Consider the following 26,124-nt stretch of genomic DNA (forward strand, 5'->3'; position numbering starts at 1 on the left):
CCATAAACTCTTTGCTATATTTAGACTTGAGAGTGGGCCATGGTGCATAAGTTCATTCCCAAAGTGTTGCATAACTGCAAAGCCACTGCAGAGCAGCTTGGAACTAGAGAGGTGATTAATATAATTTAATATAATCTAATATATAAAAACTGCTGTTGGATTCTCAACTCTGATTAGTATAAAGTTGTTGATTAATTTTCTATACGAGGTGATCAGATAGTATTGCAGCTGCAAATCGCAGGTTTACATTAATGCACTTCTATAGATAGATATAGTTTTATATATATGTTATTGTTTCTATAGTAACAGTTTATTCACAGGGACTTGCTTTTGGGATGCTGAACATAAACAAAGACTTCTTATAATAAAGAGATTAAATATTTGTCAAGTAATCAGTGATTATATGATGTCGTGTTCTGTACGAAGATGTTAATTTAACATTTATGGAAGGGGTCTCCAGTATCAGTGCTATGAGGTAATATTATATTATATTCTCCATACAGGAGTTGTGGGGTCTCAGTAACACAACAAGCTGGTGAGGAAATCTCTGTTTTGTGAACATTTCATAGCATTAAAGGTAAGAATAAATAGATCAAAAGTAAAATGTGTCATTAATTAAAGAATAAAAATCCTAATCATTGGCAAATTGCTGTCACAAATGTTCTCATTAAAGGAATAAAACATAGCCATGCGGATTTCTTTAATAAATGCTTTGCTGTGAATTAAAGGACAATTTATTTTTATAGTCTGGGCACTAAATAAAAGAATAAGTGTGAAAGAAAATATTGTAGGCAGATTAATAAGTGAGAGAGCAGAATGGATTGGTCATGGGTGTCTGTGGGAGTCGGATTTTAAAAATAAACATTCTAGATAGATTCTATATGTTTACACTGAGCTCCTCTTAATGTGAGTAAAAGCTGAGATCCTCTTAATGTTTTGGTTGATTCATGAACCAAATCATTTACCATTGCTACTGCAGTGTGATTTTACATTTTAATGTTGTTGATGTTGTACTGTAAGTTCTAGCAGATATCCTGATATAAGGATATGGGTTTGTTATCATACAGTTAGCCATCTAGTATAAAACACATTGTATGTTAGCATTTCTATTAAAAGTATGTACATGGGTTTTACACTTTAGATTATTATATAAAGATCTTTTTTTTGTCAGAGAGTTAGAAAAAGCTCTAAGCATTCCATATATGTATATATGACTGAATCACAGTGAATTAGGACTAGATATGTAGAAAAGATTATTCAGTTGCATAAGATCATCTTTACAAACAGCAGATTTCCCTTCTGATAAAAAGACCAGCTTCTTCTATCTTATTCCATCTTCCTTAGTAGAATAGGTTGTGATTTGCACCTCTGTTGATCTGTCTCATCTTTTCTCTCTGGGGGAGCACAAGGGATCGAGCCTGTCTCCATGACAACTGCCTCTTATAGCTCCATCAGCAAGAGACGATAATCAATAGATGCTTCAAAAAAGGAGTGAACTCAACCCAGGCCCGTTAGAACACTTTGTCTTGTCATTTTTAAATAAAGATGAAGTGTGATGTGTGTGTGTGTTAATGATAAACACAATGTCTGCATGTGAGCCATGTCACAGCTTCAGGAGGTGACAATAAGAAAACACCCAGAGTTCTTATTGTGTCCTGTCTCCAATGCAGGATGTAGTCACTGAATATGGAAAAGCCCAGATATCATGATGAATGAAGCTGCTCTTTGTTTTTAAGATTTTTTTTTTTGAGGAAGGGACATTAGATCATGGTTACATCCTGGATCATCTTGAAAAACCTATTATGGAAACTGGAACAGAGCCTAGAACATAATCAAGTAATTACTCTGGCACAAAGCAGCATAATGTTCTCTGCTCTGTGGCTCTCTGTCCTGCTGATTTTACATATTTACCTAGAGATGTTCATAAGACACTTTAGATTCTGATAAGTGTAAATGTAACTATAAATAAATAGATAGATAAATGTGGAGTTTGTAAATAAATAAAATTACATTTGTTCCCAAATTACTCGCACCATCATGGATTCATTTCACAGAAGTACAACAGTGGGGTTTTTTTCTATAATGGACAGGCTGAAACTTTTGGTTTTTAAAACTTTATCCAATATCTTTGGTGCCCCAGAGAATAAAAAAACACTCTAGAATAAAAAAACACTCAGAATTTTACCATTATCTGGAAGAAAATGTTTCATTTATTGGCTTAATAATTAATAATAATAATTACATGGCACTGTTTGACTGCTTGTCTTGTCAGTCAATTGCAAAAAATGAATAAGATTACATTAAAATAAAACATTCAAACATTCATATATTCAAATATTAAATGTTACATTATATACAATTTAAATATGCATTACATTTTTTCTGCATGAACATAAAAAACTTACATAGAGGTGAAAAACAAAAGAAGCAGGTCAGGAAGTTGGAATTCTAATAATTATTATGTTGTATTTTTTATGAAATGTTTCATTGTTTTCATCATGATTGAGCCATTCATCTGTATAAACAGTTCCTGAATTCTTTCTCTCATAGTGAAGAAAAGCAAAACAATGGCTGAATAAATCCCTAGACAATTTCCTAATCTTTATACACCACATTGCCATAAAATTAGTATAACTGAAAGTAGGTCAGGGAAGGTTCCACCTCACATGTTTTTATATCAGAGGGACAAAGATTTTATACAATCACTAACTAGTCATAATGGCAATTCTAAATGTCACACATCAATTCTGATGTCATATTAGATATTAGAGAGATAAGAAAGCCTCTCAGTTCACTCAGCAACTATTTTACCAGATAAAATATTGACTAGCTGTATTACACATGAAAAAGTTGCTTAAAAAAACATTTTTGCAAAATATACAAATACATCAGTTTCTCTGACCATATCTCTTTTTCACACACACACACACACACACACACACACACACACACACACACACACACACACACACACACACACACACACACACACACACACACACATTCACACAAATGTTACAGATATCTGAGAGTAATACCCCAAAAGAGGTAAAGTAGGTCCCGACAGGGCGGTTTAGTTGACTCAGTCTAATTCAGATCAGTGTTGTCTGTCCAGCAGTGTAACTCGGTTTAGTGGTGAGCGATTCAGTTCACCAGTGTGAGATTTAATTTAGCAGAGTGTGTTTCGGTTCACTGAAGAAAAATTCAGTTCAGTGAAGTACAATTTGGTTTACCAGAGTTTGTTTAGTGAAGCGTGAATCAGTTCAAGCAGTGCGATTCATTTACAGTCTGATTCATTCATTCAGAATATGAATGAGGTTCCCAGTCAGTAACTGAGTTTAGCAGAGACTGTTTCAACTCTGAATCACCACGGTATGTGATTCAGTTCAAGCAGTATGTGTGCCTGATTAGGTTCAGTAGATTCTGCTTCAGTTTAATAAAGGAGACTAAGCTTGTGTTTTTGTTCAAGCAGTCTAAACAGTTTATGGTATGCCTTCAGTCATCTCATACAAGCCATTCCTTTTTACTCTTCTTATACAGTCTAGGGTACTGAGTACTGTAGCCAGAACTCCCAGACCAATGACTGGAATTATAAAATCAATTGAATGAATTCTTTTTAACAGAGGTGATTCTATTTTATTACTTGTTACATTTAGTGTGAAAATCTTAATCTCAGAACCCAGGGCATTGGTAGCAGTGACCTGGTACAGTCCTGAGCTGTTGGCAGTGAGGTTAACCAGCAAGAAGGTCCCATTGGAAGAGTAAATGTCACTTCCGTTGTCCAGTTTCCTTAAGGTAATTTCAGATGGTGGAAAGCTCACATACTGGCAGCCAACTGTGACTGTTTCACCCTCATGAACCATGTTTGAAGGGTATACTGTCACTGTGATATTCCTTGGAGGTGCTATTGTTGGAAAACAAGACGAAATGACAAAAGAAGCTTAGAATGATTCATTCATTTTGCTTTAAATGATAAAACAGATTATGACATAGTAATAAATTACAGACTGCATCAACCCAGATTCTAGATTCCAGCAAAAAGCCATGAAGCTATGCCACCTGTGTAGAATAAGCTTTTCCAAAGCTTTATAAGGTTTATGGTCCTGGCAAACTAGAGTCCAGTGTATTTTTTTTTAACATTGTCAAAGACACCTAATTGAGCTTAGCAGATAATTTCCAGTTTTAACTGATGGGAGTGAGGATGCAAACCATCAAACTATGCTGGACTCTGACCCGTCTAAGTTTGAGAAAATTATGGAATCTTGGTTGGCAATATTTATCAAAAGGCTGGTCATGTCTAATATAGAACTACTCAATCTTAAACAGTCTTGGTTAGAGTCTGTAACCAAACCAAAATGTCCTGGATTGCAGAACTATCTAAATAGTCACTAAGTAGGAAAACAACACTTATATACATAGGTCAGGATGACAGTTGAAGGGAGACCTCATTCTTACCTTGTACAGTTATCTGGACCATCTCTCTCTGATGGCCATATCTGTTAACAGCTTCACACACGTAGATGCCAGAGTGTGATACATTAGTATAGGATATGCTAAAAGAGGTTTGGGTCCCATTACTGGAAACTAATTTAGTCTCTTCTCCATTCCACACCCTACTTAAAGTCACATGTCCCTCTGGATAACTGGCAGTCTGGCAGGAGATAGTCACAGTCTCCCCTTCATTCAGTTGCTTCTGGGGTCTCACGTCAATGGTGGTATTCTTGGGTGAATCTGTAAAACCACAACAATACTGTCAAGATTGACGGTAACAAGTAATAACCTTGGAATGCATGAAACACCTTAGAACATTTGATTTGGAAATAAGACCTATTTATTGGAGACAATACACCCAAAACAAAAGCTTCACCCAAACAAGCAGTTTCACTCACATTGTACTGCCAGTGTGGTATTTGCTGTCTTCTGTAACTTCCAATCTTGTTTTCCGATCTTTAGTGATACCTTGCAGGTAAACATCTTATTTTGGTCACTGTCCTTAGGCTTGATGGGGATAGTTAAGCTAAGGTTTTGAAGCTTGTCTGAGAAATTTCCACGGACTGACTGCAGCTCAAGCTCTCCGTACATCCATTGCATATGAAAACAGTCGACTGGGAAGATGTCATGAACTGTACAGGTCAGGTTGGTCACTTTCCCTTCCATAAAGGATCCAGAAATTTCAATGGCAGGATCTGAGGGAAAGGCTTGTATAGAAAAAAGAAACCATGTTAAGGGCTTATAAAAAAAGGAGCATAGCTTCCTGAAAGGATCTGAGCAAGAACATTTTGTGGAATGACATCAGCATTGAAAAGGCTTCAAGGTAGAGCTCAAAGATACTGTACTCCCATTTTCATAAACTTAGAGCTGCTTTATCATGCCTGCTCCTCCTTATCCTCCCAAACCACTGAATCAGTGGCTGCTTCTTATCAGAGCTGACATAAAATGCTTTTGGAATTAATCAGATGCTGTACTGTCTTAGTCAAAGGCTACACAGCACTCAAGTACAATGCTTGGTTTGGTATTAAGTTATTGATTACCAGAGTGTAATTTAACCTGCTTTGCAAGGGACACTATCCCAAAAGCCCAAATCACCCCATAAACATGCCATTCCTCTGTTCCATACCTGTAATCTGGCCGTTATTAATCAAAAAACAAATCAAATGATACAAACAAATTCACTAACATTCCTTTCAAAATCTGAGGATTTTTAGTTGGGTTTTGGAGAGATAACTGTTTTTAGTATTTTTGTATAGTATTTCAGAGGCCTGGGAAAGCTAATGATATAAAATCAATATCATGATGCCTTATGTCACAATACACTTTTCTAAAATAATAATGATGCTAATCATCTAATAATGCTAATAATGCTAATAATCATGCTAATAATGAGAAACTGCTATTTTTCTGTTATAAAATCTGATATATTTAAAAATGTTTAAGTTTATTAGTAGGATGTGGGTGTTTATTAGTAAGATCATTAAATTTGACCTTTTTTCATTTGAATTTATTAATTATTGTATTGTATATAATTTCTTTTATAGATAGTGAAATAATGGATTCCTCCATGAAAGAGTGCACACAAAGACATCAGTATCTTGAATATAGACAAATGTATCTAGTATTGCCTGTTATTAGACTACAATAAAACAAACAAGATTATTGAATCTATTTCTACCGATTTAAAACTTTAACATTTCTTATCCAACTTGCAGATCATTTTGCATCATTTTAGAATGAATGATTAAAATCAGCACAAGTATATAATTGCTAAGTAAAGCTTGAATGATACTTACAGTAAACCATAATCTCTGTGTGCTTGGACTTCACAACAGAGCCACATTGAGCTTCACAAATGAATGTTCGGTTATCCTCCAGACCAACAGTCCATGGGCCTAACTGGGATACGAATGCCTCGCTGTCAGCAGTACTGCTCAGACGTGGTTGATGTCTTTCATTCTTCCAGGTGATATGAGAGTGAGGACAGCCTGAGCTATTGCAGAACAGTGTCATAGAGGAACCTCGCTCTACTCGGATGAAGCTCGAATTTGGCTGCAGGGACACCAGCAGAGGAGGGGCTGAGAGAGAAAAGTTGGCAGTGAGGGTCAAATGGTCAAACTGGAGCATGTAAAAAAAACAAACATTGTCTTTTCATTAATGGCTCTTCATGCTAATAATGAGAAATTGCTGGAATTATGTATATGGTCTGTTTTTTCTCTACAGGGAGTTTCAGTATTAGAGCTCATAGCTCACAATGGTTCCCAGATGTTTTGCAAATTTTAATCACATACAATTTTATACAGCATGCTTAAGACGTTAGCTGATGTCATTATTTTCAGACTTTTAATTAACAAGCCATATTTGGTGTCAAAGAGCTTGATATTATACATCTATAATGTGCTAACATCAGTTCAGAAAGCAAACATATTTTTTAATTTACTTTTGTATGTCAATAATATCTGAAAGGAGCAGTTTGTAATATTTAGATTCATCTGCAGCCCAAGAGGTAAATTGCAATACATTAATAACTCCGCTGTTTCCCCCAACTGAATGCTCCATCCCTTTATTCATAAGGCCTATGAATCTGAGTTGAATGAAAATAAGGACTGTCTACAAGAAGAGTCTTTTACTGTGCAAAAAAAAGAAAAAATTTAAACCTGAAACAATAAACGTACCCATAGTTGATGCATGGCAAGATAATGACAAGTTGTTTCTAAATTATCTACCATATCTTTAGGATTCCAAGATCGTTACAGGTCTTGAATCACTTTTAAATATTACAAACTACACCTTTATGTCAAGGATTGTCAGTTCAAGGGCAACAAATCCTGCTTTCCCAGCTTACTGAGTTGCACAGAAAAAATAACTTGTATAATATACACTTATACTGTGTGGCCCAGCTGCAGACAAACAGCAGGGAATAAGAATCTTTACATGCTGTGACAGAAACACAGAGAAAAATACATAGCAGGGTAATAAAACTTACAAAAGACAGCCATGGACACAGTGGTATGTCTGGTTCTCCTCTCTGGTGGCAGGTTATCAAGACTGAGTGTGACCCGACAAGTTATTAACTCTCCTGTGTCATTGAGCTTTGGTTTAAAGGTGTACTTGGATTGAATGGATTTAATTCCATATTCTCCTTCCTGTGTGTGGACCACGTTTCCTCCTCTCAGCCATTCCACTGTCATGTGTTCTGCTGGATAAACGTCTGAAACCTTGCAGGTCATGGTGTTCTCCTTCCCTAGCACCAAATTGTCATGTCCAGAGACAACTGGATCATTTGGAAAAGCTGAAATTTAATAAAGCAAGCAGTTAAATTTAACCATGCTCTTGTCTCAGGGTAGATTAAAGTACATTACTGATTAATAAATTAACTTACAGTACACTTTGATTTTCATGCTTCCCTCCTTGGGATTGCCCTGGCAGGTTAGCTTGCACACAATTGAATATTCATGATGTTCTTGAACACTTTTGTAGAGCAAAGTTGATTTATTCGAAGACGTCTGGATTTCAGCATTCAAGGGCATGTCCTCTAAATTTTGCCAGGAGAATGTCATTTTGCCATTGCATTGATCCGCTTGACACGTGATCTTCTCTCTGTGTCCCACTTGAAACAGTGGCTTCAATGGACTGATCTTCACTGATAGAGAGGAAACTTTGGAAAGAAATTGCAATTATTTTGTAGATTTGCATTTATAGTATAATTTATAATCAGAAATAAACTGATTCAGAATCATAATTATATTTAGAATCACACTGAGACCACTTATGAGATTACTTTCAAATGTTATCAGAAAACATGTGAGCTCTTTTAATAAATACTCATTGTTCCCATTTTGGTTCAAAAAGCTGAAAATGTATTTTAGAACAAGAAAAAACAAAACACTCATTTCTTACACAGAAAAAAATAACCTAAATTCAAATATTGGACAAGTTGCATATACTTGTTGCAGGTTCCTCTCAATTAAAAAAATATATATGTTGCAAAATATTTTTTAGCTTGATCAAAATCAAAAAACAAATACCTGCAACTAGAAACAAAAAAAAAACAAATGCACTGAAAAAACAACAACCACAAAAACATTCATTGTACATTCATTGCAGGAATTAAACAAATTACGTACCTGCTGTATAGCAGAGGAGGAACTGCAGGAGAGCACATAGAACTGAAGCCATGTTGAAATTCTTTAAATCCACTAACATGAACACTGAGTTCGGGAACACTGCAAATACTGAGTATTAAATTAATGAATCTTTGCAGACCTACAAAGTACTACGGAGTCAATTCACTGTGAGCAGCTTTATAGTCAGGATCGGGGGGTGGTATTTAGGTCAGAGAAGGAAGGCTGGAGCAGTAACACACACACACACACACACACACACACACACACACACACACACACACACACACACACACACACACACACACACACACACACACACACACACACACACACACACTTCAAACACCAAAAAAGCCCTGCTTAAAATTCCCCTAGTGGAGGAGGCGGATGTCTGTGAAACTCTCCTCATTAATTTTCATTCAGGACGAGAAGTCCTGTTTTCTCAACCCTATCGTTAGTTATCTTAAGTGATATAACTAACCTTAATATTCCCTAAGGGACTTTACCAATGCGGTTAATTGTAAAAATTGATAATGTTGAGGTACTTTTTTACTAATTTTATAATCTAACTGGTTCTATTGTATTATGTTTGTCCACACAGGCTGCTCAGGTACTTGTTCAGTCTCTTGTCATTTCTAGACTAGATTACTGCAATGCACTGCTGGCAGGTCTACCTATGAACGCAATCCGTCCTCTGCAAACGATCCAAAATGCAGCTGCCCGGCTTGTTTTCAACCTGCCAAAGTTCTCGCATACCACCCCGCTGCTGCGATCCCTCCACTGGCTACCAGTAGCTGCACGCATCCGATTCAAGACACTGATGCTGGCCTACAAAGCCAAAAATGGCTCAGCTCCCTCTTACCTCAAAGCCCTCATCATTCCTTGCACTGCACCCCGCACCCTCCGATCTACCAGCACTGCTCGACTGGTTCCACCATCTCTCAGGGTAAGAGGCAAGTATACTACAAGACTCTTCTCTGTTCTGGCACCAAGGTGGTTGGAATGAACTTCCCCTCGAGGTCCGGACAGCTGAGTCACTGGCTATTTTCAAGCGGCGGTTGAATACCTACTTATTCAGGAAACACTTCAACTAGCACTTCTTTCCTATCTTCCTATCTTTTGCATTATTAAAAAAAAAAAAAAAAAAAAAAACCTTTGACACTTTTTCATTGTAACTTTGAACAAATTTTCTCATAGTATCTTAAGTATGTAACCTAGTGAGCCAGCATAATGTATTCAATGTTAGAGATTTAAGCACTTATGTATGTCACTATGTATAAGGGCATCTGCCAAATGCTGTAAATGTAAATGTAAATGTAAATGTTTGCCTGTTCACACTGACACACTCATGTCAGGCTAGCAGTGTTTCCAGTAGCTAAAAAAACAGCTAGGCAAGAAGTTCAATTCCAGCTAATGGTAATATTGTGTATTTACATGATAATTAACTTTTTTTCTTGAATTTTCTTAATTAGCAAACTAGTGTAGTGTCAGTCATGCATATGAGCAACAACAATTGTAATATTATTCTTTTTTCATTGTCATAAATGTATTTCATGACAAAGTTATTAATATGGAATGCCTTATGACAGATATGCCTTAAGTGATTTAAATAAGAAATTGCTGTCTGACGTCCATATTAAAAGATCAAGGGTGTCACATTTAACAATTTATTTACAGAAATGAGAAGAGCGATAGTGATTCGTTTATATAGTATATAAAATATACATCTATACTTTTTCAATATTTTGGCAGATTGGATTTGTGCCACCAGCCATGAATTTGACACATCAAAACTTCATGCACTACATGCTACCGTCTCTGCTGCTGCCACCTAGTGAGTATGAAGAGGTTGAGCTCATATTGAATACTGTTGTTGTTGTTGTTCTTGTTGTTGTTGTTGTTGTTGTTCATTCAGCTGCTCCCTGTTCGGGGTCACTAAAGTGGATCCTCTGGTACGCATATTAGATTTGACTCTTCCTGACCCATCCTTCCCATTTTATCCCGGTTTGGGACCAGAACAGAGAGATGTTGAGCTCATAATGGATATTACCGGAAATATCACAATGCATGATATGGGAAGCAATTCTGTCTTGGCAGTAATTTGTATTACAAAATTTGAGATAAAAGTTCCTATTTTCATTTCATATTGTTATTGTTTCAGTGCTACACAACAACTTGCAAAATATCACACAGGTTACACAAGTCTATATAAATTCTGTGATGGTTATGCAAAATACATCCATGACAAGTTGTCTTTAAACATTGCTATTGTTTGTTATTTATCATTTATTTTCTACTGCTGCTTAAAACGTGTATTATTTACTTTATAGAATAGAATAGAATAGAATAGAATAGAATAGAATAGAATAGAACGGGGCATTGAAGCCTTTATTATCGCCACATATACATTACAGCACAGTGGAATTTTTTTCTTCACATACCCCAACTAAGGAGGTTGGGGTCAGAGTGCAGGGGCGGCTATGATACAGCGCCCCTGGAGCAGAGAGGGTTGAGGGCCTTGCTCAAGGGCCCAGCAGTGACAGCTTGGCTGTGCTGGGCCTTGAACCCCCATCCTCCGATCAACAACCCAGAGCCTTAACCAGTTGAGCCACCACTGCCCCCAATTTATATTTAATAAATATGAATAAATTAAATAAATAATATTTAATTAAATATGTTATTCATTATTAAAAAGGAAGCTGTGTAAGAAAAAAGTTCTTGAACTTGAAATGATCACATGCTTACATATTGATGTAATATAATAATGATAATATAATATTGGATGTTCTATTCAAATGTTTGCAATCATTTGATTAATGTGGTAAAAAATAACCCCTGGCATGAAATTACCACTCTGGTTCGCTAAAGCTTTTGTTTTTCTGCTGTTTTTAGCTATTTTTAGGTAGAATTTACTATTTTTATATACTTATCTATAATCCACAGTTGCTGATTAATCCTATTATGTGTTCTGATAATTATCTTGTGATGTGTTTGGTAATCTACTGGTTGAATACAAGGTTAGAAATTTCCCAGAAATCCAGAGTTGAAAAGAAACCAAATGTTTAGAAGAAACCTCTGTGGAAAAAGCCCACAGTCTAACTTATTACATAAGAGCTCTGATTATTATCAGGTAATGTGTGTAAAAAGCTACTGGTTGGTTACAGACTGTGGAATTTCCATGGACAAAGAGAAAGCAAATGTTCAGTAGATGGAATGAGAGCCAAAAGCAATAGAGTATTACAATAGACAGGAAGCTGTTATTAGGGCAATGAACAAAACATACAGGATTTTAGGGATTTTACACATGAAAGCATGAAAAGCCCAAAAAGTTTTGTTCATATTTCTTTTGCATAAATATATATAAATATGAATAAATAAATAAATAACTATTCTTTATAGAGTGTCACCTTTAGAAATTCCTATATTTCTGCATAAAATATGACCCAAAACCTCAACAAAATTCCTAAAAGTAAGCAAAGTGAATGCAATCAAACAAACAAGCCAAAAAGTTTCAATTCAATTCAACTTTATTTGTATGCCACTTTTAACAATGGACATTGTCTCAAAGCAGCTTTACAGACCATAAGAAACATAAGGTTTCTGGTAACTTCTGATCAGTCCTTGACAATGGCTTAGAAGAATTGTATCCCATTCCTCAACAGCTTCAGCACAGGGATTTTGGTGAGGGTCCTCAAAAGAACTGCTTCCATCAGGTCCTTCCACAACTTTTCTGAACTTTCCAAAACATTATCTTTCTTCATCTTTAATCATTCTTTGGTACTCAGACTTGGGTAATCTCTTGTAAATCTCTTTTTATGAAGTCCTCATGATCCTTGCCATAGTCCTCTTCCACAAACACAAGTCATGAACATCAGACTTTAATATATCAGACTTTTTTAAATCTACATTTTTCATTGGCTGAAATCCGATGAACTATAATTTGACCTTGAAACTAAATAGTAATCCTGTAGTTTCACATACTTTTGCCTCTCACAGATATATAATATTTTCCTGAATAAAACAATTATAAGGTATAATATATTTGTCTGATTTGTTTGCTTTTGTCCACTTTGTCTGCTTTTGGGACTTGTGTGAAAGTCTGATGATGGTTTTTTCTTGAAATTGTTGCTGCAATGTGATGGATGTTCTCAATTTTGTGAGATACTGTATATGTATACATGTAGTACATAAGTTAAAAGTGAAATATTTAGTCGAATGTCAGAGTTATATTTATATTATATTTGGCATGGATTCAATTTTGAGGGCGTTTTGTTGTTCATCTGGTTGTTTTGTTGTTCCTGAAATCACCAATGATTTATTTTAGTATTTGAGAATATACCAAATAGTTGATCTAGTCAAACCTAATGATTTTGCTCAAAATTTTTTTATATTTAATGCTGTGATGATGATTGCTTGCTTCGCTGGCAGTAACCTCATGGGACTTCATATTGATAAATATGAAGATTGATGATATAAATATTCTGAGGGAATAACACAGATCTTGCTAATAAGGCTCTCTTTGTTTAAGATATTAAGATGTCATTTTTTTCATTAATAACTCTACTAGAATTTGGAATAACTCAAAAAGCCTAATGGAATATATTGCCTTATTTTTTGTTGACAATGCTTTTTCCTTTCAAATATGGAAGTGTAAAGTACATTTGGATCTTTTTTTATATGTGTCAGATGTGCAGATTTAGTAAACTCCAATCGCCAACATCCCCCAAAGTCTACAAACATGGTGGCACCAGACTTCAACACCCAGAACACACACATGCATTTCCTCATTCACATTCAGTGTCTTACTCCTACACACACCTGTTTTCGCTCACCCTGCACTCACAGTCGCAGTTTAAAAGGAATTTCTTTTCCATCAGGTATATGCTCAGTTACACACTGTCCTGATGTTATTATGCCTTTGTATTGTGTTTGATTGCCTAGCCCCATTGTCATTGTTTGCTGATTGTGGCTGTATTTGTTTTAATTTTATTTTTATTATTGTTTCTTAATCTGTCTGCAATCATATAGTGATCATATAGACTGTTATGGTGTACATGTTAATGCAAAATTCTTATTTTTTTGTTAACACAAAATGCAGAGCACTGCTGTTGGTATCAGCCATTCAACAAATGGAAATCTTCATAAAGTCCTCATTTACAACAACATACTTTATGAATTGTTACAATGCTAAAGACTTTTTGGCCTCTTGGCCCTGCACTACTCTGCCCAAATCCCAAATAGGACTTGAACCCACATTCCCTGGGGCTCCAGCATGCCCTTCAGCACCAGCTGGCTTATGGCAGAGATGTCACTCACACAGGGGCTGATCATTAAAAATTATAAAGAAAAATATAGAAATATATACAAAAAGCTAAATTATCCCCTTCTAAAAAAGTACTTACACAAAGACATAATAAGTTGGTTGTCTTTGTGTAAGTCCAGGTTGTCCAGGTTGTCATGTTTTTTCTACACTACCATGGATTATACTAAAAGTAAATTGTGTTCCAGGCAACTAAAGCACAACTGTTTTAGGTATTATTTTTTTCAGTGTAGTTGAGACATCGATATGTGACACAGTATATAACTGCTTGTATATAATATCATGCAATATTTTAGCAGAAGGCCACCTTGGGTTCTAATTCTGTCAGTCAGCAACAAAAATCTTGGACTGCATTGGCCATAGACTCACCAAAACTAGCCCGAAAAAAGGTAGATAGGTTTGATTAATCTCACATTATGCTGAAGCACACCGATGGTAGGGTCAGAATTTGGCACCCAGAGCATGGATCCATGGATTAACCTGCTTTGTGTCAACAGTCCAGGCTGGTGGAGGTGGTTTAATGGTGTGGGGATTGTTTGAGTCTTTGAGCCTGCTTATACAAATCATTACTTGAATGCCACAGTCTATTTGCGTATTTTTGCTGATCGTGTGCTTCCCTACATGGCCACAATTTAGCAACCTTTAATGGCTGCTTCCCACATGAAACACAACATAAGTGTTTTAGTAAATGTCTTAAACTGGTTTCATGAACATGACAATGAGAATACTTTTGTTCAGTGTCCTTCCCAGTCACCAGATCTGAATTCAACAGAACACAACTAAAAAATTGTCAGAAATTGTGTGATGCAATCATATAAACATGAACCAGAATGTTAAAGGAATATATCCAACATCTTGTGAAATCCATGCCACAAAGAACTAAGGCTGTTTTACGAGCAACGGGAGGTGCCATAGGAGTATTAGTGAGGTTGTTCACTATCAAGAAAATATTGTAACCACAGAAAGATTGCATCATTTGCTAACAAGAATTCTCATTAACACAGTAAAGTGTCTTTACTCATGATCTCATCCTGACTCATTCTTATTTTTGGCTAATCCTTGTGTTGAACCTGACTTCTCATAAAGTCGTAATCTAAATTCTAATTAACAAACTAATATCACTTTGCACTTTTTTAATCCCTTGCCTTGGATAAACTGAGAGGAGCAGCAGAGATGAAAGTTAATGACAGGGTTATAAAGGTCACCATATTCACATCAAATTGTACCAGATTAAAAAATACTCTACAGCTACCATAAGTCAAAGTATAAGTACAGAATGATGTACACAACTTTCTATTGTAAGATGTTAAGGAGAGGGACAGGGGGGATTCTGATGTGAATAATGCCTGTATATCAGAAATGTGTGTGTGATGTTCTGCAAAGACTGAAAAGACCGAGGAAGAGAAGAAAAATGTTTCTCTCTTTCTCCTTTTATGCATATCTTTTTGTCAAGTGACGTGACATACGGCTAAGTATGGTGACCCACACTCAGAATTTGTTCTCTGCATTTAACCCATCCAAAGTGCACACACACAGCAGTGAACACACACTGGTGAAATGAATTTTCTTTATGGTAATTAATTTTTGTGCTTATTTCATTTTCTTTCCACATTTCACTTTCTCTGTCGAAAGGAATCCCCCCCCCCCCCCCGTCATGCTGACCTGTGAGAAGTGTGTTCTTGTTTTCTTGTTTTTGTACCCTGTGTTTCTGCAAACATAAGCAGGATGGTAAGGCTTGCTGATAACGTAACCATAATCTTAAGGGAATAGAAAACGAGGAAATTTCTGTCATGTAAAAATGTATTTCTGTGTTATATGTTATATGTCATCTTCACCTCTTCTGATTTAATGTTCCTGATTTGAGTCTATCCTGTTCTTTTAGTGGTCTTGACAGGATGAAGAAGACAAGATAGGTTGACCTGCTTGTGAGATTACTCGCAGGACACTCAGTTTCTCTTTGCTCATGTACAGGCTTTCTGACCTTCAATGCTTGGATGAGAGTTGTGAGGAAGCAGCATTCTGGCATATCCCTATCTATGTTGAAAAACTTAGCCCCCGCCTTATCTCATACACCATAGCTTACTGTATTTCATTGCGTGTGGTTTGTTCTCTCAGTGCTCCGGAGCGCTCCTATTGTTTGCGGTAAAGAGACGCGGACAAGTGCGAGGGGGAATCTTTCTTACAGTTTGGTGACCCCGACGTGATACTCTCGATCAGGTAAGACATGTCTGATTGACTACCTGGTCGGCAGTATTACTAGGAAGAAGTTATCCCATTTTGACGGGATATTTATCCTTGGCTTTATATATATATCCTCTCTTGACTTCTCCGCACCTCTTTGCCTGTTGTAATATTTTGTTTGTTCATAATGGGGAACTCATATCCCAAGCCTATGCCTGGTGAAACACCATATGATTGGATGATATGATGTGGTTTAGGATATTATGCCCAACCATTTGTTGAGAATTTGGCTGGCTGGACTGAGGCCAATCCTCAGATTCCACCATACCCACGTGATGGTACTTTTGATCCTGGTTATTTAGCCTCCGCATACCGCATGATTTTTGAGGGTATAGGACAGGGGTCGGCAACCTTAAACACTCAAAGAGCCACGTGGACCTGTTTCCCACAGAAAAAAAAAACACAGGGAGCCACAAAACCCTTTTGACATCTAAAATGAAGATAACACCGCAAGTGTAGAAAAAACTGTAGTGTGTTGCATTTATGAAATCAATGAACTGCTACCGAGTAAACAAAATTTTATTTCTGTAGGCAAACAAAAATATTTTGAACACTTTGAACTAACCCTAAGAAAAAAGACGCTGGGTTGAAGGTTACTTTCAAATAAAATGTTCAATGTCTAATTGAGTCCTCTTCGTATTCATGGCCAGGGCTCTCAAGTTTTGCAGACAGGCAAGCGTGACATCTCCAAACCCCAATTTTTTCATTGGTTGTTGTGTTAAATCTGTCCCAGATAGTGCTATTTTCTGATTGGCTATTGTGTAGCCTCTTTTTTTGATTGGCTGATAAGTGTCAGGCTCACTAAGAACTGAGACACGCTTGATTCCTGCATGGTTCCATAGAGACAGGGGTTGTGGACTGATACATTTTGTGCGCTGCGGCTTATTAACTATATGATAATTAGTCAAAAGGAAATACAATGTGTGGCGGGAGAAAAGACCAAAATCTCACTTGACACTTGACAGCCCTGCATGACATCAAAATTTTAACTTGCCGGCTGCAGCAAACCAAAAATGCGTCTGCTTCTGTGTGTCGGATTTCGCAAGTCGGCGGTTATGACGCATAATTTGAGTGACAAAAATAATTGAACACGGTTTATTTTAATGTTACAAGAGCATCATAATCATAGAATTTAGAATTACATTTTTTTAAACTAACAAAATAAAATAAATTTTAATTAAATATTTATTTTCCAAATCTAGAGCCGCAGCAGAGGGATGAAAGAGCCACTTGCAGCTCCGGAGCCGCTGGTTGCCGACCCCTGGTATAGGAGATCCACAGTGGGATTATAATTATATGCAAGAGTCATATGGTCGTTGGTATGATATGAAAAAGGTGTGGGATGAATTGAAAAAATTTATACGCACAAGAAAGTTTTAAAGTCAGTTCCCAAACCTAAAAAGGCGTCAAGTTGCTCTGATTCTGGGTCTCCCCAACCTCATCTACTAACCCACCCCCATATTCGAATAGAAAAAAAAAAGGTCCCGTTGGCCTCTAATCGACCTACCTCGCCAGATAACCCTTACATTTTGTTGATATGCTAATTAAGAGTTCTCGTAACTGTCAGCTTACAGGAGCAGATTATCGATTTATTCTTCAGAATAAATTAGGAGACCAGTATGATGAGAAAAACTAATTGAACAAGTCCCTGTGTTAAAACCTCAGAATGATGAAGCAGTAAATATAACAAAAAGGAGGAAGAAAAAGAACTCAAACTCAAGTTGTTTCCACGTATTTGTGGAAGGGTCATAAAGATGCTTTAGACCAATTGCGTCTGCAGCTCACTAAATATCTGCTTAATATTAGACATGCTAATCGTGATCTCTTTCAGGTTACTAACTGTAAGCAGGAAAAGGGAGAGTCCACCTCTGTGTTTTGGACTCGATTTGTGCCAGGTGTGGCGACATTTAGGAGGAATGGAGCTCGATCTTTAACCTCCTTGGCCGTGATCTTATGAGTCTCCTGGGACTCTTTATAGCTTTTAGAGGTTCCCACATGACTGTACAAACTCTCGATACCTCTGTTCCAGATATTCTCACTCTCTCTGACTGTGTACTTCCACATAACGCTGCTGCAGTTAACGCTGTCTGTTCTCTCCCTGCTCTCTCTCCTGCTCTAGAGTCTGTTCCTTCTTCTTTGTGGGCGGAACACAAGGATGACATGGGCTGCGTTTCCTGTCCTCCTTATGAGGCCAGAATTAAACACCTTACACCTGTGTATATTAAACAGTATCCTCTGTCTCATGAGAAAGCCGCTGGAATTGACGTTATTCTTCATTCTCTTTTACAGCAGGGGTGGTGATGCCATGTGTTAGCCCATACAATACTCCTGTCAATCCTGTTCCAAAACCAGATGGCTCTTGGAGATTCACCCAAGATCTGAGTAAAATAAACAAACTTGTTATTCCTGTTGCTCCAATTGTCCCTGATGTATCCTCAATTATAGCCTCTATTACATGTACACATAGAGTCTTTTCTGTGATTGACCTTTGTTCTGCTTTCTTTAGTGTTCCTGTAGGGAAGGACACACAGCCACTCTTTGCCTTCACACACAGGGGACAGCAGTATACGTGGACCAGGTTGCCACAGGGTTACATCGATTCCCCCGCGGTCTTCGTGACCACGGTCAAGAACGCCCTGTCAAGCCTCTGCCTTCCCCCAGACTCAGTGGTCTTACAATATGCAGATGACCTCCTGATGGCTGCGGCCGATTATGACACCTGCCAAGCAGCGACCCTGGCTCTACTCACACACCTGGCTGAGAAAGGTTTTAAGGTGTCCAAGTCAAAACTCCAGTTCTGCCAGAACACTGTCCGCTACCTGGGCTATGAACTCTCTCAGGGCTCAAGGACGTTAACTGCTGAACGAATACAAGTTATCATGGACACTCAGCGGCCTGCCACTAAACAGGCTTTAGAGGCCTTCCTCGGCCTCATCAACTACTGCCGCCAGTGGATCCCAGACTGCTCTCTGTATGACAAATGTCTGCGTGCTGCGGTGAAGCATTCTGATCCTTCATCCGCACCTCTCTCATGGACTCCAGAAATGCAGGTTGCTTTTGAGGCCTTGAAACGGGCCCTGTGTACAGCTCCTACTCTGGGACTCCCCAACTACAGCCTCCCTTTTCACCTGTATGTTGCGACTCAGCCAGGAACAGCCTCTGGGGTGCTGGCCCAGGAACATGGGGGGGCATGTGACCTTGTGCGTTTCTTTCTAAATCCCTCGACTCTGTGGCTCAGGGTTTGCCTGCCTGTCTACGTGCTGTTGCCGCCTGTGCTCTGATGGTAACTGATGCTGAAAAGATGGTTTTATCTCATCCTTTGATCTTACGCACCTCACATCAGGTAACGCAAATTTTACGCAATATAAACACACAGCACATGTCACCCCAGCGTCGTTCAGGATATGAGACCGTGTTATTGGCCACTGAGCATTTAACGTCCATCATCACGTCCAACTGTACGTCCTCTCTCGACATGTAGCACATGCCCTACAGCGCCTTCTTAATGCACAGGATGATTGTATGGGTGACTCTGATCATGATTGCCTTACTGAAATAGTCAATGCCACTAGCATTCGCCCTGACCTCTCCTCCGTTCCCCTACAGACAGGTGATGTCCTCTTTGTAGATGGCTCTTGCTCCAAACCTAGTGATGGTGTTTATCTTTGTGGCTATGCTGTTTGTCGGTTACCTAACACTGTCCTTGAATCTTTTTCTCTCCCTTTCTCCTCTGCGCAGGCAGCTGAACTCTTCGCTCTCACTCGTGCCTGTGTTCTCGCTGAGGACGCTGATGTCACTATTTACACTGACTATCGCTATACCTTCGGAGTCGCTCATGATTTTGGCCGCATCTGGCAATCTCGTGGCTTCACTGCAGCTGACGGCAAGCCTATCTCCCATGCCTCGTTAGTGCAGGATTTAATCACTGCCTGTCATCTGCCTCTTTCTGTGGCCATTGTTAAAACTAGGGCGCATTCCTCTGGTGACACCGATGAAGTGAGAGGGAACAGTTTCGCTGACCGAATGGCTAAACAGGCTGCGGCCTCACGCCCACTTCCCCCAAATCTATCTCCAGCCATGGTCTCTGTTAACACCATGATCAGTGCTGTTCTACCTGACCTGGATCTCCCTTCGCTGCAGGCTTCAGCTTCGCCTGCTGACCGCGAATTTTGGACTAGTCAGGGTGCGACTGATTCCGATGTTATTCTAGATAACAAGGGCCATGTCCGTCTACCGCGACATTGTACTCCTTTTCTCGTCCGCGAGTTTCATGGCCCCACTCATCGCGGACGAAGAGGGGTGTTACAGGACTTATCTGAGGTTTTTTTGTATTTTCCGCTTACACTCAGACATGAATACAATATTAGACGGATGTTTAATATGCGCAAAGAACAACATTTCAACACGCCTGACACTCCCTTTCAAAAATGGCAGATCGATTTCACACACATGCCTAGACAGGGTCCTTTCAGATATCTTTTGATAATGGTTGATAAGTTCTCCAGATGGGTAGAAGCCTTCCCATGTAGTAAGGAAAATGCTAGAGTTGTGGTACAGAAGCTAACTACTGAAATAATTCCTAGATATGGCATCCCTGTAGGAATTGATTCTGACAACGGAACTCCATTTACATCTACAGTCACTCAGCTTCTGTGTAAAGAGTTAAAGGTCAATTGGCATTTCCACATTCCTTACCATCCACAGTCATCAGGTATGGTGGAGCGAGCCAATCGCACAATAAAAGACAAAATTCGTAAAGCAATGCACACGTCTGGTTCCAAAAATTGGGTTCATGCATTACCCCTTGTGCTAGCAGATATGAGAATGACCGCACAAGTGGCTTTGGATTACCTGGATTACCTATGAGCTCGTAATGGGGAGACCATTTCCCCAACCTTGGCGAAGAGGCAAACAGGCATTGGGAACGGGGGACCTTGATGTACACCTCAGCGAGTACTCTGCAGGGTTAATTCAGAAGCTCAACGAGTATTGGGCGCGGGTAAATTCAAAATAACCTCAAATTCCAATTGGCAATACTCACCCTTTTAAGGTGGGAGATCATGTCTTGGTTAGAAATTTGGGGAAATTAGGCATGCCTTTGAGTGAGACCCCGTATAGTGGACCTGCAGAAATAGTCGCTGTGACTCGCACTGCTGTGTTAACTGATCTTTTTCCACAGTGGATCCACGCCTCCCATCTAAAACTGGGTTGGAAAGAAGAATCATAAGTAAAAAGTCTGTCTAAACAGTGTTTGTGTTTCAGAAATCTGAGGCAACAGCTGATGACCTTTTCAGGGGTCCCCTCTTCCCAGCATTTAATAAAAGGATCGGCTGACCTACAAAGAGGGGGCCGTCGGTGAGCTCCAGGTGACGACACACATCTCTCTGCAAAAGGCTGACATCATTGAGCGAAACGGCTCAATGACACTCAGTTTCTCTTTGCTCATGTACAGGCTTTCTGACCTTCAATGCTTGGATGAGAGTTGTGAGGAAGCAGCATTCTGGCATATCCCTATCTATGTTGAAAAACAGCCCCCGCCTTATCTCATACACAATAGCTTACTGTATTTCATTGCGTATATATTCTGTTCTGTAGCTCAGTTCTTTGAGCAGCTGTTTGGAATAAACCAGATCTGATTTCACTCGTGTGGTTTGTTCTCTCAGTGCTCCGGAGCGCTCCTATTGTTTGCAGAGGTAAAGAGACGCGGACAAGTGCGAGGAGGAATCTTACACACACACACACACCGTGAACACACACCCGGAGCAGTGTCATGACTTTTGAATGTTCTTTTAAATGTTGGAATCTTTGCAAATCCTGTTTATAACATTATCTCAAACACAGTTGATCAGCATTCCACCTAAAAGGCTAGACTGTATGCTGGATGACTGCATGCTCCTGGTTATCAACTGTCATACTCTAAAAACTCACTAGCAGTTTATAGCATATATCCAGTGTGATAGCCTCTCAGCTTCATTTTGTTTCATGTGTTTTGTTTCTGTAATGAATCTCTTCTCTAGTCTACCTTTTTTATAATCGTTTCAGCATACAGTATTAGCATGAAGTATATGTGTGTAATGTAATACATGGAGAAGTTGAAGGAATTAAAGCAGAGTTAGATATGATGTGTATTATTTAGCTGTCACACACCAATCCGATTTCCAGGCTTCTGCTCAAACTTTCTATCGTGTTCTATTACTGTAGCTTATAACATTACATATTTCATATATACCAGATGTTTCCATGGCAACTCCGCAGGATATGAATGGTGGAGTGATAAATATACACCCCAAAGAAAGCAGTGAATCGTTTATTACCGTTTAGTTCAACATTCTCATACAAATGCAGTTTTACTGAAAAAAAGCAGCATCAGTCTGTAAACTGTTTAGCAAAAAACTCTCACAAGTCAACACTGAGCTTACAAAAACGATATGAAAAACACTGCCTCGTTCTAGACACATCAACAAAAGGCATGCGTTTGGCACAAACACTGTATTCCTGCAGAATTGAAAGATGCCCCATCTTATAAGACACCAAATGCACCTTTGCAATTCAATTAGCCATCCAATCAGGTTGGTAAAGAATATGAAGAAGTGATTTTCTTACATTTACGTTGCTTGTTTAAAATATTTTTTGTTTAAACATTTTCTTAATGAAAACCTCCCACACACTGATAAGAAAGTTACATTTAGAAACCTATCAACAGTTTTAGAAAGATTATAAACCATGAACCTTTTGAGGAACTATAAAGATTCAGGTTCACCATAAAAATTCATGACATTCTTGGTCCTGTGATTTATGTGCAAATTACGAAAAACTAAACAATTCACAGAATTCACACTGATAGCATAAAATTAGTGTTTTGCTTTTGCAATCCCCCATGCACATTGATTCTTTGATTTGATTTGTGGTTTCATGAAGATCAGACTTAAACATACCTCGGTATTGAAAGATCAGCATAAACAGGATATTCAAAGATTTCTTCAAAATCAGTGTTGCTGCCTTGTTTCATATCTATGGTGGTTTTATGAGCTGTCTATTACTTCAAAAGCATCACATTTTGCCCACAAATCATTTTAATCACTGTAAATCACTGTCCAAAATTAAAAAATAAAACAAAAAACAAAAACACTTTCCTGCGTTGCAGTAATGAGGTAGAAAAATAAGCTCTGCAGACCCTTAACTCCATAGCTGTGTTTCTACCCTATTAGCATGTCTCATTGCCTTTCTCTCACAAGGAGCATGTAAGGCTTTGTAATATGCCAGGGAGATGGATCAGACTTGTAAGAATAGGGGAAAAAAGAAGAAATTGTCCAGCGGAAGTGTATCACACTAATGGCCACTTGCAGCACAAGGATGAGAGTGTGAAGCAGTGTGTAGCAGTGGGTTTTCTTGCTCATTTGAATACTACTGTATGTGCAAAACTAGTTGACCAATTTGAGTTAAATTAACTTCAGTTAGCGTTGCTGAGTAGCATGCTAAATTATGTTTTTTTTGTCACTTTTATAGTCTGTAGATGAAAAGCCATAAAAAAAGAAAAAAGTTTGTCTGACTTTTTTTTCTAAAATATTTTGCAAGTTGCAACACCTGGGTAACTGTGACTCTTGAAATCTACAGTTAAATGTATGAATGATACTCTGAGGCTACGTAACAACAGCAGCAATATACTGTATCTGAAGTCTTATTTCAAGTTTGTTCCACTTTTATTTGTCATTCTATGGGGAAAAAACTAACTTAATTAAACCGAACTATACTTTTATTTGTCACTGTGATGTCACCGTGGTGGTACCTTCAAGTTTTGTATCTTTAGTACCTTTTACCAAAAAACTAATTAACTAATTATTCCATTTTTGGACCTTAAATCATTTAGATTCTATATTGACATTCTGGCTACAAAAGATGATGGTATCAATCCAGTCACAAGGAAAGGTATTGTGTATATATGAGGCACGGCATGTGTATGTGGTGTTAAAATCTGATACAGATCATCTGGTTTCTAAGTAACATCAGGTGATAAATTGCTAGAGTTGCTTCCATTTTGTAAAACTCTAAACCCTGAATGTAAACAGTAAATCAGAGATGGAGCTTGTGTTTTTCCCTGTCACTGAATGGTACTGCAAAGCTACACATTTGTTGTAGTAGAAAGGGGTTTGTTGTGTAGTTATAAGTTGAAAGCTAATCCATTTATGCACCTTAAATCATGTTGTGAACTAGAAAAGATGCGCATTTGATGGTACCACCATAGTGACCAAGCGATCCGGCCTGGAAATGTTGTAAAGTAAGATAAAGTCATCAGGGGCACGTTAAAAAGTGCATGATTACTGTTAACTATAACTCTTAACTCATCTCTGCTAAAAACGCCCTGCGACTGTTCTGTCGGGGGAAAACGTGAGCGACGGTGCTGACGGTAACGGGCTCAGCGGCCACGGTGGAGCCTCGCCAGAAGTCACCTCTCAGGACGGATCTGAACGCTTTTCTGAACTCCTCGTTCTTCCACGTGTACAGAAACGGATCAGACACGAAGACGGAGCAGAACAGGAGCCAGGCGCACGTGCGAAGCGCCGCCGGTACAGGAGCGAACAGGCCTGCGGTCAGAGTCCACAGCACGGGCTCGGTGGTCAACACGAACACCAGGCACACGGCCAGTACGTGCACGCCAAGCCGTTTGTCCTTTCTTGGGAACGAGTACGGTAGGTTGTTGACGAGTTGGAAGTGTAGAACGCTCACGCGCTTAGCACTGATCTGCACGCGCCGGAAGATCTTGAAGTAGCAGTACGTTACAACCGCGGTCTGGCCGAGAATCGTGAGCGCGAGGGTAGCAGCGGCCCAGGGTTCGGAAAGCAGCATCAGCAGCATCAGTCCGCAAGCGAACGCCGGGCGACGAGCCACCGCGAGCCACGGAGGAAGCAGGCACGCGATTGCGACGATCCACGACCCGGCAATCATGGCCTGTGCGCGTCTCCGCTGGTAAAGCGCGTGGTAGGCGGCGGGTGGCTTTGTGATCAACACGTAGCGGTTGACGGCGATCAGCGAGTGCGATAGGAGCGACACGGTGGCGCCAAGGAACAGCAGCGCGTCCGGTGGAGCAGCTCCGTACAGCGGGGATGATACTGACGCCGCCACGACTGCCTCGTGTGGCATCCACACAGCGCACACGAGCAAGTCGGCCGCGCAGCCGTTAACGATGAATGCGTTGCTCGCTGTGCGCAGCTTCTTGAAGCTTAACACTAGACCGATGACCAACAGGTTGAGGACGGTGCCGAGAGCGCACATGAAGGAGAACAGAGCGGCGATGGAGATGCGCTCCGCGGCTCCGGTATCACACCGTACAGCCGTGGTGTTCTGCATGACCGCTCACGAGCCTCTCGTTCACATCACATCACATCACATCACAGCTCACTGTCCGAGCGAAGGGAGTGTCACAGTACCGCTCCATCGCTCCATCCGTCTTCCCTGATGCTGATGCTGCAGCCACGGTTTTGTACGTATCTCTCTCTCTCTCTCTCTCTCTCTCTCTCTCTCTCTCTCTCTCTCTCTCTCTCTCTCTCTCTCTGTGTGTGTGTGTGTGTGTGTGTGTGTGTGTGTGTGTGTGTGTGTGTGAGTGTGAGTGTGTGTGTGTTGTGGGGGCGCTCTTCCTCTCTTCCTCTCTTCATCCTTCCTATGTTCTCTCTTCTTTAGCGCACGCGACCGAGTGTGAGAATAACAGTGATTTTAACAACAGTGGCTTTTAATTCTACTGATGCCGAAAGAAATGAACATTCAGATGAACATCACATAGAGTAGCGAGATGTGATATTGTACTGATTCTTCTTATTGTTGTTGTTGTTGTTGTCAATGTTATTATTAACACCGACAACAACAATAATTCTATATATGAGCCATGATTACACAAGACATACAGTCACTTTATGATGAACACCTGTGTACCAGCTCCTTTATGCAGTTCTC

General features: G+C 39.2%; 3 protein-coding genes and 1 long non-coding RNA gene across 5 annotated transcripts; 2 read left to right on the plus strand and 2 right to left on the minus strand.

Moving 5' to 3' along the window:
- Positions 1-2,929: 2,929 nt before the first annotated feature.
- On the minus strand, positions 2,930-8,783 carry vcam1b (vascular cell adhesion molecule 1b). The gene is made up of 7 exons (XM_047805534.1): positions 8,619-8,783; positions 7,874-8,149; positions 7,478-7,783; positions 6,288-6,569; positions 4,890-5,198; positions 4,456-4,731; positions 2,930-3,904 (listed from the first exon to the last, which is right to left on the minus strand). Exons 1-7 carry the CDS (start codon positions 8,695-8,697, stop codon positions 3,483-3,485), a joined length of 1,950 nt encoding a protein of 649 aa, XP_047661490.1. The 5' UTR covers positions 8,698-8,783; the 3' UTR covers positions 2,930-3,482.
- Positions 8,784-10,175: 1,392 nt separating this feature from the next.
- LOC125140778 lies at positions 10,176-21,820 on the plus strand. The gene is made up of 2 exons (XR_007140042.1): positions 10,176-10,452; positions 21,442-21,820. It is a non-coding gene; the product is annotated as an uncharacterized LOC125140778 (long non-coding RNA).
- On the plus strand, positions 19,656-21,820 carry LOC125140777. 2 transcript variants are annotated; one of them, XM_047810577.1, is made up of 2 exons: positions 19,656-19,789; positions 19,918-21,820. In XM_047810577.1, exons 1-2 carry the CDS (start codon positions 19,742-19,744, stop codon positions 21,043-21,045), a joined length of 1,176 nt encoding a protein of 391 aa, XP_047666533.1. In that variant the 5' UTR covers positions 19,656-19,741; the 3' UTR covers positions 21,046-21,820. The 2 variants fall into 2 exon arrangements, 1 of the variants encoding a protein (XP_047666533.1); XR_007140041.1 differs by having other exon boundaries at positions 19,702-21,545; positions 21,632-21,820.
- A 652-nt stretch (positions 21,821-22,472) lies between these two features.
- On the minus strand, positions 22,473-25,921 carry gpr88 (G protein-coupled receptor 88). Its single transcript, XM_027159213.2, has one exon. It carries the CDS (start codon positions 25,522-25,524, stop codon positions 24,514-24,516), a length of 1,011 nt encoding a protein of 336 aa, XP_027015014.2. The 5' UTR covers positions 25,525-25,921; the 3' UTR covers positions 22,473-24,513.
- Positions 25,922-26,124: the final 203 nt, after the last annotated feature.

The sequence above is a fragment of the Tachysurus fulvidraco genome, chromosome 2 (assembly GCF_022655615.1).
Source record: "Tachysurus fulvidraco isolate hzauxx_2018 chromosome 2, HZAU_PFXX_2.0, whole genome shotgun sequence".
Lineage (NCBI taxonomy): Eukaryota > Metazoa > Chordata > Actinopteri > Siluriformes > Bagridae > Tachysurus > Tachysurus fulvidraco.

Excerpts from the sequence above, each read along its gene's own strand:
- vcam1b (XM_047805534.1), bottom strand. The coding sequence starts at position 8,697 with ATGTTAGTGGATTTAAAGAATTTCAACATGGCTTCAGTTCTATGTGCT. Across the intron at positions 7,784-7,873 it reads CATGAAAATCAAAGTGTACT|CTTTTCCAAATGATCCAGTT; the intron begins GTAAGTTAATTT and ends ATTAAATTTCAG. Across the intron at positions 6,570-7,477 it reads TGTGTCCATGGCTGTCTTTT|CCCCTCCTCTGCTGGTGTCC; the intron begins GTAAGTTTTATT and ends TTTCTCTCTCAG.
- LOC125140777 (XM_047810577.1), top strand. The coding sequence starts at position 19,742 with ATGCCACTAGCATTCGCCCTGACCTCTCCTCCGTTCCCCTACAGACAG. Across the intron at positions 19,790-19,917 it reads CTCCGTTCCCCTACAGACAG|GCAGCTGAACTCTTCGCTCT; the intron begins GTGATGTCCTCT and ends TCCTCTGCGCAG.
- gpr88 (XM_027159213.2), bottom strand. The coding sequence starts at position 25,524 with ATGCAGAACACCACGGCTGTACGGTGTGATACCGGAGCCGCGGAGCGC.